Here is a 16,721-nt window from a genome sequence, read left to right on the forward strand (position 1 = left end):
CCAGGTTGAACAACCCAGGTCCCTGGTGGGGTATGACCCTGACCTAAAGGGGTCAGGTCTGGCCGGAGGAGCAGGGCAGGCTGACATGACAGGTGGGGGAGTGTTGAGGCGAAAGCACTTGAAAACCTGCTGAAAAGAAGATAGGGGAAGGAAATGCGGGTGTTGAGAAATTGAGACGCTTAACATCTGTATATCAGCACTGGCTCTTAAAACGTAATCAGGTCCTACAACTGGTCATAGGAGTCTGTATTACCAGTTACTTAACTATAGACACATGCAAACAATGACTTTTTCCTGCTATGCTAGTCCCAATTGTGTGCCACCCCCTGGGCCCTTGCTTGAGTCTTAGCCTGTCTGACTAGAGGACAATTTTGTTAAATACCCCAGTCTGTCTGATCCTACATAATCTCTAGTCATCAACATCCCCTCTTATCTACAAGGGTCTCTGTTGACTCGCTCCCCAAAGCCATAGGAAGTGTGTGGGACCCCCTGCCATCCCCAATCTTGACCCTCTAAAGTCACCAAATCTGTTGTAATCTGGATCAACTCAGAGAGGAATTACACAATGACTTCTTTTTAATAATTTAATCCCATGGCCCACAATTAAATTACTAAACTGGCCACTGAGTGTTCAATGTATTAAAATCAAAGTTGTTACTTGTGATTTATTCTTTTGTAGGTTACCGGTATGTCCCTAAACTCTGCATACAACTCAAGACATGACACTAAGTGTCTGGTAGGCCTACTAATTAAGTACTCGCCTGCATTTCACTGATTATGTTGGGGAGTCTTCTCCCAGGGCACATATTGTGGTCGGTGTAGAAGAACTCCAAGGGGGTCATGGCTGTAACTGAAACAAAAACATATATTTGGTCGAAAAATGTAAGCAAAATGGCTTGTTGCCACTTGATGTTCACTCGACTCACTTGTCTGGTTAGGAGACAATGGGTACCGATTTGAGCCCGCTGCCAGGTATACGGACATAAAGGAGGGATGGTGGAGGGTCCGGCTGGAGAATGGTGGGAGGACAATTTGCCTCGGGACCTGTTAGAATCACAAGTGAGACAATTGTTATGGGTTTAGCATTGTTAGTTCTGTCTGAAAGAATCGTGATATTAATAGATGCATTCAAATGAAATGAGTGTAGTAGGCCTACACGTTTTAAAGTAGGCTAATCTCAATGGAGAAACTCACATCTACACTTTCACTGTCGTTGCTCATAGTTGAATCTATTGCTTATTTTCAGCTGTGAACAGTTCAAGTAACGATAGTTTTAGGTGGCATGTTATCACAATGATTCGTGTATAACATTTTTGTTCTGGTGCTGCAGGTCAATTTACTGCGTAGTTTATCACTTCCTTAAAGCGTGGTGGGTAATGCATTCAAGCAGAAGAGTAGGGGACATGACGCCACCTGCAGGTCATTTTTGACAATTAGCACTTTCCTCGTATTGAAGCCATAGTTTGACCCACCCTATGGACCAACCTCTCACAAATGCTATAAAGGTGAAATATGGACACAGTGTGTGCAGGTTGCAACACTTTCACGGAGATTGGCTGTGCAGTTTAGTAAATAGTGGCCTACTTATTAGCATATCTAATAATTATTAAGGTTGATTCAACTTTATTGAATCAACATGTTTATGAACGGACCTTTTGAAAGTGACAACCAGATCCGATCATGCGCTGTCGAACATTTATTTTAACGAGTTGCCTACCCCCCTAGTTGACGCCGGTAGCCTATAAGCACTAACTGATACATTGCATTTGATTCATGTAAATAATTAACAAACGTTTCTGTGTAAACCCACATAAGCCTACAAAGAACACAACAAACACTACTGGTTACATTGTCAATATTCACACACAATAATACACTGTTTTATTTTGGTTAGGTTGACGTTAGAGCCTCACTCTTTCTGCCTCAACACCCAAGCATCTAACATAGTCATATGTGCACAAAAGTCTTGTGACAGTATCCAAATGATTCAACTTGACAGACTTACTTTTCCCTTGTTAGACTAATGTGTTTACCTTTAACCTGACTAAGTGATCCAAATGCAATTATTGTTCAACCTGCACTCACTTGCCACCATTGTCTACCAGCGAGGTCACCTGTATGGAGGACCTCATGGACATAGTGTTGAGCCTGCCAGCTTCTATCCTAAGGCACTCTGTGTAAGGTGAGGGATGTTCTGATTCTAATCTGCTTGTAGATATCAATTTGAACTGAATAATTCTGCCAGCCAGCAATACTGGAAAATAGTCATGTCTACTGACACGACGAACTGAGATGATGTTCTACATGTTTAATTCTTATCTGGTGTTAGTCCAAGTCTGGATGTTCCAGGGTTTTTGCATAACATCTCTTGATCCCAGCACCTGTCACTCCCTGTGCTTCCCATTTGAAGACTTCAATGGGATTGTCCCAACCAGACCCAATCATTTCAGAAAAGGTACAGCATCTTGAAAAAAAGTTATTTGATACAAACGTAGAAGCAGCCTGTCTGGTGCACCACTGGTATACATAAAAAATAGTCCTTGTACAGGATGTCATCGTCCTGACATTATCCTTCCTAGATGTAAGCATAAGCACTGTACAAGGGGAAATACCCCCCTTATCGTATTTCCCCTTGTCCTGTGCTTACATCTAGGAAGGATAATGTCAGGACGATGACACGCCAGTGGTGAAATTCTCACCCACAGGTCAAAATTACCCAAGGTATTTCAGAGGAGAATTCTAATGTAAAGTTGAATTATATCCCCATTATGTAAAAACTTGTTATGCCTGGTAAAAACAGCCCATCTCAAATAAAGAGTACCAGCACAGATTTAAAAATTGAAAATTCACAAGTCACAATTTATTCAGTTCCAATTTGTATTTTTTCCCCCCAAAATTACAAAAATTATATTCTCAAACCATTTGTAATAACCTATTCCAACTCGGTTTTGCCTCCTCATAGTGCCTCCGTGAAAACCTGTCCTTGCCACTGCAGTACACGTACATATGAAGCAGATTGATGGCCAGCCGGCAGTGCTCCAATGCTTGCTCCAATCCTGGGTGGAGTAGCCATGGTGCTGGGTGGAGTAGTTGTCTGAGAACATTGTTCGATGGGCTTGATTGTAGTCACCGGATAAAAACCTACAGGTCAGAGTGTATGTTACATATTTGTAGTCCACGTCATGTCCAAACTGCACATAGCATTGAGGTCAATTGAGTTACAGATACGTACTCCGTGGGTCCGTGGTGTAAACTACTGTTCCCTGACCTGGGGCCTCGGACTCAAATCTCCATTCTGTAAACAGCTGGCTGAGGCCAGCAAGGGGATAGACACAGCGGACAACTCCCCTGCATGGGAAGCAAACAGGTCATTGCACTATGTGCAGAAAGATGCTGAAAGGGTCGTACGCTATAGAAGCAAGTGTTCAGACCTGAGGGTAGCTTTCTTGATCACTGGTGCTTCAGTACTTTGCTCTATGATGATCTCATTCTCATAAATCACATTCTGATAATCGACCTGAAGAGAGTACAACCGAAGAGTTGACAGTTTTCACTTCTACCTTTTTTTCCGCAATTGGGTATAAAAGTAGAGGGCAAAGGCCTGACAGTGATAAACCTGGCTCATGTCCCTCACAAACACCGTTCAAGCAATGACTGAAGCCAAAGAGACACCAGTTATCCATTACCTGGACCAGTGTTCCACAGGTGTTCAACCCAAACTCAAACAGGACTCTGGAATTGTTCATCTCTTTGGGCGTGCAGGTCTTCTGCAGAAGAGATGTCCTGGAAGGGTCTGCACCATTTAAGACTTCGGTCACCACAGTCATCACCCCATGAGTGGAACACACTGATTGGAGCAATGATTAGAGCAAATGTCAAACATTCCAACTCTGGAATCTGAAGAAACCTAGAGTTTTTCAAAAAGGGTTTCAGCAAATCCACTAATGCCCAACTCACCAATGAGCTCTGTGGTATCAAAGTGGCATTGCATTGTCACAGACTGCTGAATCTCTGGAGTCTTCAAATTCCTTGATTGGATTTCCAACGAGCCAACAAACTGACTCAAAGTTATATTCTATTGACAAACAGAAAACCGATTAAAATGTCTGGTTCACAAAGCCCACTTCAGGTCATTAGTGTAAACTTAACGGACCAGACCAACCTCATAGCTGTAGCCAATAGTAAAGAGGGGCACGTCCAGAATGATACTCTGGCTGTTGTTCGTCACAACATATCCTCTCTGGGCGGCCAGCTCTGGGGTCAGAGGATCCGGGCCAATGGCAACCTCCCACAGGTCGTCAACAGGTTCATGGTTCCATTGGAAGCTGATGCCGTTCTCCGAACAGAAACCATCAATGCTGGGAGGGACTTGGGAGAGAAGAGCATCTGGTAAGGTCTAGCAAGTCATTCATTTGCACTGAAAACTTTTAAGGTAACTTACACACGTCCGTCAGCTCAGCCACAACTGATGCTAGGTGGTAGAACGGCTCCTCCTGATCCATTATGGTCAAAGTGAAGTTGATGTCCAAAATAAACTGAAGAAGCCCCTCTTCCAAGTACTGTGGAGAACAATCATAAACCACGCACCAAATGCCACAAGTCAACCCATTTTGAGACACTGCTCCATTTCTTACCAGCTTCGAAAGAGAGTCTTCAAAGGGCACCCTGAGAACATAGGCGTGGGTGCCATTTGGCAATGACCCTCTCGCAATGGAGAAGCTGCTCTCCTGTGTCAGGGGCACAGTGAAGTCCTGCCCATTCAGGTTTACCGCAACCAGAGTCACATCAGAGGGGAGGTTTCCAAAGTAAACAATAAAAACGCGCTCCTCAACATCCGTTTCTAAAAGAGGGCAGGAGTCATGTGAAGACGTTGGGGGGGAGGGGGGGGGATCATCGATTTGAACGCTTCAATTACTCAGAAGCCGCTTACGGTTCATGGTGAAGGGGTGCCAAGTCAGCAAAGGTGTGACCATAGGTCTATGCTGACGGAGTCTGGTCTCAACACCCTCCTCGGTCACAAAGACTTGCTCGTAGTATAGATGCACCACATATAACTCATTATACGTGTTTTCCATGACAAAACTCTGCACAGAAACAAATGCATTTCAGTTTTACTCCAAAGAAAAGAGCAAATAGTCAGTCATAATAAAGATGGCAGACGCTCCCAACCTTCCTGTATCCTGCAGAATGAAAGGGGATGCCTATCAGGACGGTAGCATTGTTGATCTCCATGGTGTAATCCCCCTGAGTCGTGTTGTGAAACTGGAGCTGGCCATTCACCCCCATGCTGATTGATTGCACCGCAAACTTTGAAGGGTCCAAAACCAGAGGGGGCAGCAGAGTGGGGGTTTCCCATACCATCCTGGAGCCCTCATAATGCCCTCTATCTAGAGACCAGGAGTCAACGCATTACTAGGTTGCATCAATGCACGACAAGTAAATAGCCTTTTCAACACATACATTGTAACCATAAAAATCACTGTGGATTACCTGTAGAACAAGCAGCCACTAAGTCCACCATGACGACCAGCCATTTCTGCCTGGAGTATAATGTTGGATGGATTACCTCCAGAAACACACCATTGGCCTGAAAATATTACAAATGTACATAAAACACAATACCAACTTTGTGCTGACAGGAAACACTTCCCATATAAGGGTCAACAATGAAGAAAGGGCTTTTAAAAAGTTGCATATTCCAGTAGCATATACAGTTAGGGTTTTACCAGAGATATGAAAGCATGTGGCTGTCCAAAGGGTGAGCGGAACAACAGCCTCTCGGGTAAAGCATCAAACACGTAGCCCAGACTTCGGGCCATGGAGATGGACATGGTAGTTGGCTGCACCCCCTCCCTATTGAACATGACCTGCCAGCCTGACGTGGCCAAGTCCTGAACCTAAGTGAGGTGACGGGCAATCTAGATGTTAGAACGGATAACTGCTAGGCTGTTCAGGAAGTGCGATTAACTGGATAAAAAGCAGGCTGTCATTAACACCGAGTCACCGAGACATGTCCAATTCTTAGCAAAAAATAAATACCATTCTGTCCCAGTTGTCTGCAGTTGTGTACGATGGGCAAAACACATCTCTTCTCAGAATCACCTACAGAGAAACAAGCATCATGTCCAAGTCCACCCACTTCCTCCACAGACGATGAATGCCACTTCACCTACCTCCACGTAGTCTTCTTCACAAGTGACTTCTCTGGATGACCAGGGAATTGAGGGATAGCAGGTTTCAATCACAGTATGGAAGATTTCTTCTCCATCCCCATTGGTTGTGATCAGGTTAAAATGAAACGTAAATGCCTCATCCTTCTAAAAGGGATGACAAGAGATTGACCACACGTCATTAGATCTGGTGCAAGCTCAAAATGGCTAGCCCTGGAGTGTGTTTGTACCTGGTTGTCAGTGTGGCAAGAGAAGTATGAGGCTCGGAATTCAAAATGCTCAACCATAACACTGAAGATGTAACCACATGTAAACCCGTACTCCTTAGTTATAGGGTGCACGCCCTTGTCATCTACAAGAGAAGCAAAACATTGAACAGCATCCCATAACATAACTGCTATTGACTGATGATGTTCTTGCCAGAGTTTAAGTCAGTTTACCAACAGCCTCAAAGCGAGTCTCAGTCCCTGATAATGAAAGGTCTGTTGATATCAAAAAGTATCTTTCCCGGCACTCCATCTGAAAAGTCACTGAACGGACATAAAGTTGATGAGAATTTGCTTGGTAGGGTGTTCAAAACTATTGCAGAATTAGACCGGTTGTAATACCATTTTGATTGTCTTGGGCTTTTCCACACAGTGAAACGGACAAGAAACCAAGTATTCTGTAAAGAAATGGCAATATGTTTTGTGTTGCATAACCTTAAAAGTACTTTTTCGACCACATACTATGAGCACAAGGCCAATTACTCCATTGTCAAACATTAAGAAAAACAACCTACTTCAGCCAAACCCAGAGAGACATTGTCATTGATGTTGCAGAGTCTACAGCTAGCCTGAAACCGCTACTAAACTACAACTGCTAGCAAAAAACAAGTCAAACTGAAGCCCTGGAATGGAATAACCTGGCGGCTCGTGTGAATCCCTGAGCTGCAGAGACTTTAATTTGAGCCTGCATCAGCTGACCAATCACTGGGGTGCCGCTCTAACGCTGTGCAGTGATTGCTGATTGCTAATTGAAAATTGTACTGTTAACAATCAACTAAACATTTTAATCATTATTTCAGTGCTGATTCAATACCTACTTTGTATGTTTCAGATCAGTGTTTTCTAGAATTTGTGACTCCAAACTCATAAGTATAACGTAAATGTAATTTCTGAAACCTCTGAACATGGCCAGTTCATATTTAGATTGCATACAGCTTGTGGTCAAAATCACATATATTTCTTGCAAATGTGTCCAAGTACACTATGATATTGCATCCATGGGATAGGCAAATGTGAAGAAGTTAGGCGAAGAGTACATAGTTGTCCAGCCTTTTTGACACCGAGGATGACGATGATGGGTCTTTGGTGAGTCAACCGCCTAGTTCTGCTAGTACTAGTATAGCCCTAGCCCTAGCTGTGCTCATCCTGCTTCCACCGCCTACAAGTTTGAATTATAATTTCCCAAAAGAGGAATCGAGAGGGGCACACACACTATCATGTACATAGGTAGTTGTTTGTAAAATGTTTGAAATGTCAATCTCAAGTGCAATGCCAATTGCAAACTCACTCGCTCCACTCACTCACTCACACAGTCAATTATTCATCTTGGAAATATTTGCGAAGTATATGGATGTTTGTGATGTTTTGTTAAGTATATGGCTGTTTGTGGGGGTTTACCCTAACTACTTGTCTTGCTGGTTATATTGATATTGATTTGATCTTAAAAAAAATAAACAGTGCTGGTTTTAGTTTGTGTAATGCTACACTTTGTGTGTTCTCTGCTTTCCATCTTCATTTTGGAGTAAATAAGTGTATGCAGGGTTTAAAGGGGAAGGTTTTTTTTCTCTTCTCCAACATTTACTTCCCCGTAGATTAGCTTTACCTGCCTATCACCCATTCAGTCGTGAATTTCTATTTTTCGTTCTCTTTTAAAGATCGGATGTGGGCCTCCAATTTGCTAAATCCGCCACGGTGTATAGTCCCTGGTTGTAGAGCCTCAGAGAGACGCCACATTTTCGACAAGGACAACTTTTCCTTGGTAGTGACGACAATTTATTTAACAACGAGCCTATAATAACCCTAACAATTTAGGCGTACACATAACACCAATAAACCAACCCCTTATATTTGTAAGTCTAGATCGTAGTAGAGAATCTAATGGTCCAATTTCTTCCTTCACTGATCCAACTGGAAAACGATTATCCCGGACTTTCTGACTTGATAGAAAATGTTACTTTATTAACCACCACCAGTCCATAAATGTAGCCTACTAAAAAACATACATATAAATAACATACGTACGCCTATGAACAATACAATTTATAAATAAATTATACAATGACAAATGATAAGACCCATATGTTTTAATGTGTTAGTTTGTGATATCAAACGTTAAACGTGTGTGTGTTGGTTAATGTATTAGTATGTAATTTATACTAGTCTATATAGCAGTGTCAAAAGTAGTCTTAAATGTGTTTAGTGGGTGTCTGGGGAATATAATAAAGGACCTCATAGGCACTTCTTTTGAGCGCCTGGTGCTGGCAAACCTCAAATCCATCACAGACCCTTTCCTGGGGGGCGTTCTCGGTAAATCGCTAACTCAGTTAGCTGGATTTGATTGTTGACGATTTGTCATTATCTTGGATTGTTCGGTTCTTCGAAGCTCATCCTGGACTTGCTGTCATAGCAACAGGTCGTTTATTTTATGTAAACACGATGAGATTGAGGCTTTACAAGCAGAGGTGATACAGGAAGTCTGTCACATATGTCTTGTCCCTTTTTACTACAGGAACCTGTTGCAGAAGGTGCAAGAATAATAAGCAGAATTTAACATGAAACCGAATTAATTGATAGGCTCCTTAAGCACAGCGCAATATGCTAGCTTTTTGAGAGGATAGCCTATCGTTTTTTTGTGAAGGTGTCATTTACATAATAAATTTGTTGAAACCACATCATATGACATTAAAGATGATAAATGAAAGTATGAAAATTTAAAAAAACATAGGCCTAGCTTACTGTAATAAGCCATAAAACGCGTTGTCACTCCTCTACATTTAATTTGGTCTGCTACTTTTTGCCAGCCCTCTTTCTTGGATTTTGCAGACTTTGAGGTGTTCCCTGGCGTTCTGATAAAATCTTCAAATTCGGAGCAACCTTCGAGCAAGCTGTTGCTCTGTTGCGGAAAAAACAGGGCGCTCATTTTGGGCATGTGAGCAGCCATAGGAGCGTTGATGATCAAGGTTTCTACTACTATTGATACATACCCCCTTTTAGACCAACGCATAACTCAATCCAGCTATACTAATTATAAACAACATGGGTGTTCGAAGAACCAAATTGGCCAGATCATGATTAGCAAGATGATGTCATCTTGGATGTGTCATTTGATCTCGGATGTAATAAGCGACGTACGGAGAACGGGCGCCTGGACCCCCTGCAGTTTGCTTACAGAGCCAACAGGTCTGTGGACGACGCAGTTAACCCCAGCATCCTACACCAGGATCCTGTTTGTGGATTTCAGCTCTGCCTTCCACACCATCATCCCCGCCCTGCTTCAGGACAAGCTCTCCCAGCTGAACGTGCCCGACTCCACCTGCAGGTGGATCACAGACTTCCGGTCTGACAGGAAGCAGTGCGTTAAGCTGGGAACACAAGTCTCTGACTCCCGGTCCATCAGCACCAGATCTCATTAGGGCTGCGTCCTTTCCCCTCTGCTCTTCTCCCAGTACACCAACAGTTGCACCTCCAGTCATCCGTCCGTCAAACTTCTGAAGTTTGCGGATGACACCACCCTCATTGGGCTCATCTCTGACGGGGACGAGTCTGATTACAGGTGGGAAGCTGACAACCTGGTGACCCGGTGCAGCCAGAATGACTTAGAGATAACTTAGGCGAGCGAGGAAGATTGTGGTCAACCCCTCCCACCCTGGACACTCCCTGTTCCAGCTACTCCCCTCCGGCAGAAGGCTACGGTCCATAAGGACTAAAACCTCACGCCATAAGAACAGTTTCTTTCCATCTGCTACTGGCCTCTTCAACAAGGCCAAGGACTCCCACTGACATTTATTTAACTATTATAAGTCCACCTGACACCTATTGCACTACGCACAAGCCACCTTTATCTCAGTATCTCATTTGCACTATGATGCCCACTCATGCTGCTCACTCATACTTATTCTTATATATATTTTAAATTGTTTAGTTCTTAGAATTAGTTAAACTATTGTACTTTTACTTAATATAAGTTCCGTATATTTGTTATGTTCGTTTATTGTTTGCACCTTCCTGCCACAGTAAATTCCGTGTTTGTGTAACATACATGGCGAATAAACCAAATTCTGATTCTGATTCGGGTCAAATATACACTCATTTAGGAAAAGTCAGGGTCCTATTGTTACTTGGGATTTTTTTCAATAAAGTTAAAAGGACTGTATAGTGATGTTATATCCAAACATCAGCACTCGTGGTATGCTTGCTGTCCAATCAAATTTATTGTTCAGAACTAACTAGTATATTTTCTTATAATTCAACACAGATCGTGAACTCAATAAATCTACCATGTATAAGCCCAGACCCTTCATCACGGAAATATCATACTGCCACTGTATGTACAAAGATGTGGGACCTCTACGTCGTCACTTGTGCTACTCATCCTCTTGAGGAAAGGGTCTTAACCGGCTGTCAAACCACACGAGTTCTTGCGCCAGAAACGACACCAGGCTAATCTCAAGGTGAGTAACAGTAGTAGGTGGTAGGTCTTACATATACAGGGAGGGTAGGAGGGATTATGGACAGTTTCTTTCCTTCCGCCACTAGCCTTATTAACAAGGCCCCAAATGGAAACTTTCACTTTACCTCATACACCCTGTCACTTTACCACATTCAGCATTATTTATTTTTTTGTCATTTAGCAGACGATCTTATCCAGAGCGACTTACAGTAAGTACGGGGACATTCCCCCGAGGCAAGTAGGGTGAAGTGCCTTGCCCAAGGACACAACGTCAGTTGGCATGACCGGGAATCGAACTGGAAACCTTCGGATTACTAGCCCAATTCCCTCACCGCTCAGCCAAATGATTCCCCATTTTATTTTTTTATTCTATATTATTTTATTCTATATTTTACCGTAAGTTATATTATATTTTATAGCTCTGCCAGTATTTTGTTGTCCATTTTACCTTGTTTATGTTTACTGTATGCACCTGCCCACCAAAGTAAATTCCTTGTTTGTGACCATTTACTTGGTGATTAAACACTTTTCTGATTCTGTTTCTGATGACTGGGATGCAGCCCAAGAAAAAGAAATTAAAGAGAAACGGCACAAGGAGATAACACAGGGAGAATTAAATCAAATAGACACAAAAAAACAAGGGGGGGGGACTTCGAAATTCCACAGCACTGTCTCCCGGTACATCCCTTGGCTTGGTCCGAAAAGTTTGGTTTGATGTCCAACCATGTTTGGCCCGGCGTGGCAGGGAAGGAAATCGGGGAGTTGTCAGCGGCATCTTTCATCCTCCAGAGAGACGAGGATGGGGTCAAGTATGTCAGCCCGGCCCACAATCCTGAAACAAAAAACAATAAAGACCTGAATGACCCAGACAAGGAAAACCTAAGAGGTTTTATGTTTGCCAGGCCTGGAGAGCCGCTGTGTCCAGTGGAAAATGTTAAAACATACATTGCCTAATGTCCATCGGATGCCGAATCCTTCTACCTCCTCCCGAAGCGTGCCATGACCTCCGACATATTGATGATGCACTAGTGGAGATGGTAGTGAAGGATTTGCAGCCGTTTTCTGTGGTGGAGGATAAGGACTTCAGAGCATTTGTGGGGAAGCTGGATCCAGCCTACACTCTTCCAACAAGAAAAGCATTACAGATCATGGTGTGTGAGAAATACCACACAACCAAGGAGAAAGTGGCAGCTGAGTTAAGGGATGCAGCAGTTTGTGTCAGCCTGACGTCTGACATGTGGACCTCCAATAACATGGATTCATAACTGGGTGTTACATGCCACTTCACCAAAGAAGATCAATTATGTTCAAGACTGCTGGGTTCACTGGGACACCCACAGCAGAGCATATTAAGGATGCAAAGGATTTGGTCATAGCAGACTGGGGTCTGCAATGCAGAATCAGGTGTCTTGTTACCGACAATGCATCAAATATATGCTTCTCTGTGCCTCACTTATGAAAATAAGTAATGTTTCATGTTTTGCCCATACGCTGAACTTAGTGGTGAAGAAGGCCCTTGATGATACTCCTGATATGGCAGCGATCAGCTCAAATACAACAAATGTGAAAACAATGAACATGTAAATATCTGTCTTATATTCCAGGTTATTCCAATAGTGAGGATGATCCAGCCAGGGCCGGTCTTAGGCATAGGCAACATAGGCAGCCACCCCATGATTCAAAACTTCGCATTTGGTAACCCAGATAAAGCCAAGGATGCACTGAAATATGTCACGGCAGTGTGCAAAACTCATGAGAACAGCACCAGCTCCCACGCCACCTCCACCAGCTCCCACGCCACCTCCACCAGCTCCCACGCCACCTCCACCAGCTCCCATCCCACCTCCACCAGCTCCCATCCCACCTCCACCAGCTCCCACCTCCACCAGCTCCCACCCCACCCCCACCAGCTCCCACGCCACCCCCACCAGCTCCCACCCCACCTCCACCAGCCAAGCCTAATGCAGGGTGTCGCAGGCTGGTAGCAGGGCTGAGCCTGGTGCTGATGGAGGCCGGTAGCAGAGCCGGGCCTGGGTTCCTGGGAGGATGAGTGTGATTAGGGGATGCAGAGATGGTGGAAGTGATGTGGATGGTGCATGTATAGTTACCGGGGAGGTGATGTGGATGGTTCATGAATAGTTACCGGGTATGGACTCGGGGTGTGGCGGAGAGTCCTTATGGGTCACGGCCGAGCAGCGGCTCAACCGGATCAAACATGCTAGCACAAGGATCAGAGCAACGGAAGACACTTTATACAAGCCTCGTAATTGATACGGGGAGTTTGGTCGCATTCTTCCGTGCTTTCGCTAGGCTGATGCGTATGAAGTTGATTGGAGTTGGTGCGCATTCTTCCGTGCTTTTGCGATTTGCTTGATTGGAGTAGAGGAGTCTTGGTGCGCTATCTTCCTCCCGAACTTTAGTTAGTTAATCTAACTCCCTTTATTGCACAATAACTACTTCATGACATTAACCAGAAATCCATGTACTGCACTGGCCACTAAATCCTAATTCGTGCCCACGAAATGCTAATTCGTGCTATTTTGGGGTTAATGAAGTAGCCTATATTGCGGGTAGTAATACCTGTGTGGGGCACATATACCCAGAGCAAGCTAAAGGTGCAGTCATGGACAGAGATGATTTGATTGTATTTTAGGCTGGTGAATGACCGTGGTAAAGTTGGTTTGAAGTTGGATATTCAACAGATATTCGGACGCCCAGTATTGTGTTATTTTAACTGGTGTTAGCACCGCTACGACCGGCCGCTTAGCTAATGTTTTTGGCTGCCTAAACAAAGCGTATGTTTAGGGACCATTTAGGGTCTGAAGTTGGGTCTGGTGTCGCTCTGTTGGGGAAAAACTATGTCCGAACAAGAGCTGTTCGGACCAATCAAATTGTCAGGGCGGGCTTTATACGATGATGGACAGATGATCAACAGTAACGTAATCAACCACGTCACCAAAGAACGCTTGGGTTGAATTTGATTTAAACAAACAACATACTACGTTGCTCTGATTGGTTGTAGGTCTATCCAATTGAGTGGAGGCATTTTTTTTCCAGGTTCGGTTGAAACACGCCCCATACTCACAGCCCAACGGAGCGGTATCAGACTCATATTCTGACTAGAATTATGAGTATGACAACGTCAGGCTACTGGACTCCCGAAGGGGTTCGGATCCTTGCCCCCTTTTCATCCCTGATGAGTTTGCACCCCTGCACTGAACTGTCGTTATTCAGCTGTGACAAGGTAAATTCGGTTTTGCAATCAATTACTCCTTTTTAAGGGAGAAAACCTAGCGTTTTTTCCCTGGAAAATTTCACTGGATGTATCAGAGGGCATAGAACAGCACCCGGGCCATTTTCAGCCCAACCAATGTTACATACCCTATTTGGAGACCTTAAGAAACATTGTGAAATACCCCCAAACAATCCAGTCAATTACCCTGTTACAGTCGCAGAGCCAGAGGGGTGGCCGGGGTGGCACTGGACCCCCCTGATATCAGACTGGCCACCCCAGGTGCCACCCCGAAATGTCATTCGCTATCCCTGGCAATTGGATGCTGATTGACATTTAATTTATCTTGTTAAAAGAAGCGTTTATTTTGACATCTGGCAGTGCATTTTTTTCAATCGAGGATATTTCCACAGTTCATCAGTCAGTCACAAACCACTACGCCAGCGTCTGATACAGCGCCAGCGACGGAAGACAAGAGCATCATATTACAGTTATCGTTTTAAGGTTTAGCATTGGGGTTGAGGCTTCCTGAACAAAATGTTATGAAAGTTGAGTTGCTGGGCCGCAGAGCCATAGAAAAAGATGCATATTGGCAATTTGGTTCCATAACAGATTCAGATAAGAGAAATGTCTCTGTTTAGCACTTAGCACTACCTTAGTAGCTAACAGCGTAGTTGTCGTACTGTGGTGTAGTTGATTCAATTTCGTTTTTTTAATTTTAATTTATATAGCACACTTTTAAAACAACAACAGTATCATTTATCCATTTGAAATCTATTTTAATGACCTGACTAGCTAGGTCAGAAAGGAACAATCGTCCAGGCATAAGATGAAGTTCCTGAATTGACGTTTATTAACCACACGGTACACAGGCTACTAGCAAGCCAAACATCTGTTTGGCTTCCTAGTAGCTACTTATTTAGCGTGGGGCTTACTTTTATTTAGCCCCACGCTAAACAAAAGGAAAGGTAGCCCACAAAACAATAGTGACCGTCTCTTGTGAAACCCAGACGTAACAGAAAGAACAGATGCTAAACCTGGTCTTAACTTCGAATGCTCCATCCCCCCTGCCCAACCCTGGTTAATGCTTGTCAATGGAGCGAGCCCAGACTCTCTGTACAAATGAAATGTTCGAGAGTCTGGTTAGGACCAGGCTATTATCAATCTATTAACGTTACAAAAGATTAACACTGCAGTCAGATAGCTGCTATTATATAATGCCTGTTTGAAATTTCAGAGTATGGCTAGCCAATGATCTAGTAACTTAAAGGCTGTAGTTGAAGATAATAATGGGGATATGTTTAAGATTGAGATTGGACTCAAATGTGGGTAATTGGATGTGTAGGCCTACATGTTATTTTTGCTTAGGGTTTACTTCAAACATTAAAATAAAGGGTGAGATAGCAGACTTCTTCAAAAAGCTGAGCAAACGGGATCAGAAGGAAATAGATCCCAGTTCTTGCACCACCCCAAGACCTCACAGCAGCTCCCTCCCCAAGGCTACAGGCACCAGGTCAGAGGATTCTAGGCAGTCAGTCACATGCCAAGTTTAGCTTGTGTTTGTAGGCCACACATGTAAGCCTACACAAACTTTTTTCGATTTTTCGATTAAGCCTCACTTTAAAATGTTGGTTGTTGATTCATGAGTGTTCTTGTTTTGATGGCTGTGGCATTTTTTGTTTGAGTATACACTAATAGTTATGTTTTAATGTAAAATATTCATCAAAGAATCTAACCTCTAACCTGGTTAGACCCAGATTATATATTCATGAAAACAGTGACCAAAGTCTCTCCAGTTTTTGAGTACAGTACAGTGTGTGTAAGAAAGAAATTAGTTGCAATTCAGATGTAGAGACACAGTCTATTCATGGTAAATGTAGAATTTGATTAAAGTAACCCTAGTGGACCATACTAGGCCACACTGAAGAACCCAGGCTTAAGTGAATTTGAATTTCTATTTCTCATCAGCAATCATATGAATAATTTACACTGCTTAGATGCCAGGCTAAGGTTACACAGACATTTTCAGTCTTGGTCTGTGGACCCCCTGAAGTAGCCCTGGCCACCCCATATATAAAAGTCTGGTTCCCGCCACTGCCCCGCTAATGGTACATTCAGCATATATTATGACAGAGAGACTCCCCATCATTACATAATCAAATATACACATATAGGGGCCTACAGTATAGGCCTATATTCCATAGGCCTATTGCTTCAGCAATCAAACATCTGAACAATACAAATGTGGGATCTGCATTATCGAACTCACAAAGCCAAAAAGTCAAACTTGAACTGAAAGCAATACCTGATTACTATAATAAAGTGACAAAAAGTCTACTGAGATTGAAGAAGCAAGGATCAATAGGCCTATATTATCCTATATAGCAGGGGTTCTCAAACTTTTTGTTTGAGAACAGCAGACTTCTCAAACGTTTTGTTTGAGAACCCCCAAACGAGTTAATTGTTGAACTCGTTTGATATGTGTTGGATGTTAGTTTGGTTAATTTGATTGTTCACACTGAGGGTGAAGGTTAGCTAGCTAGATCGCTAGGCAGGCTATTACAACGCAGGATAGATTCAGTAGGTTATCGCAGAACGCAGCC

The 16,721-nt window shown here is 43.4% G+C and overlaps 1 protein-coding gene across 2 annotated transcripts; it reads right to left on the minus strand.

The window, feature by feature from the left end:
* Nucleotides 1-2,858: 2,858 nt before the first annotated feature.
* Nucleotides 2,859-7,054, minus strand: LOC136967761 (uncharacterized). Of its 2 annotated transcripts, none has more exons than XM_067261687.1 (18): nucleotides 6,952-7,054; nucleotides 6,779-6,834; nucleotides 6,611-6,700; nucleotides 6,401-6,522; nucleotides 6,174-6,317; nucleotides 6,040-6,102; nucleotides 5,727-5,897; nucleotides 5,491-5,587; nucleotides 5,170-5,387; nucleotides 4,931-5,084; nucleotides 4,635-4,840; nucleotides 4,442-4,559; nucleotides 4,163-4,368; nucleotides 3,958-4,075; nucleotides 3,687-3,847; nucleotides 3,432-3,517; nucleotides 3,269-3,348; nucleotides 2,859-3,141 (listed from the first exon to the last, which is right to left on the minus strand). In XM_067261687.1, the coding sequence occupies exons 1-18, from the start codon at nucleotides 6,978-6,980 to the stop codon at nucleotides 2,957-2,959; spliced, it is 2,304 nt and encodes a 767-aa protein (XP_067117788.1). In that variant the 5' UTR covers nucleotides 6,981-7,054; the 3' UTR covers nucleotides 2,859-2,956. The 2 variants fall into 2 exon arrangements, with proteins under 2 accessions (XP_067117788.1, XP_067117787.1); XM_067261686.1 differs by having other exon boundaries at nucleotides 3,233-3,348.
* Between the last annotated feature and the right edge of the window lie 9,667 nt (nucleotides 7,055-16,721).

Source organism: Osmerus mordax, chromosome 23, assembly GCF_038355195.1.
Source record: "Osmerus mordax isolate fOsmMor3 chromosome 23, fOsmMor3.pri, whole genome shotgun sequence".
Classification (NCBI taxonomy): Eukaryota; Metazoa; Chordata; class Actinopteri; order Osmeriformes; family Osmeridae; genus Osmerus; species Osmerus mordax.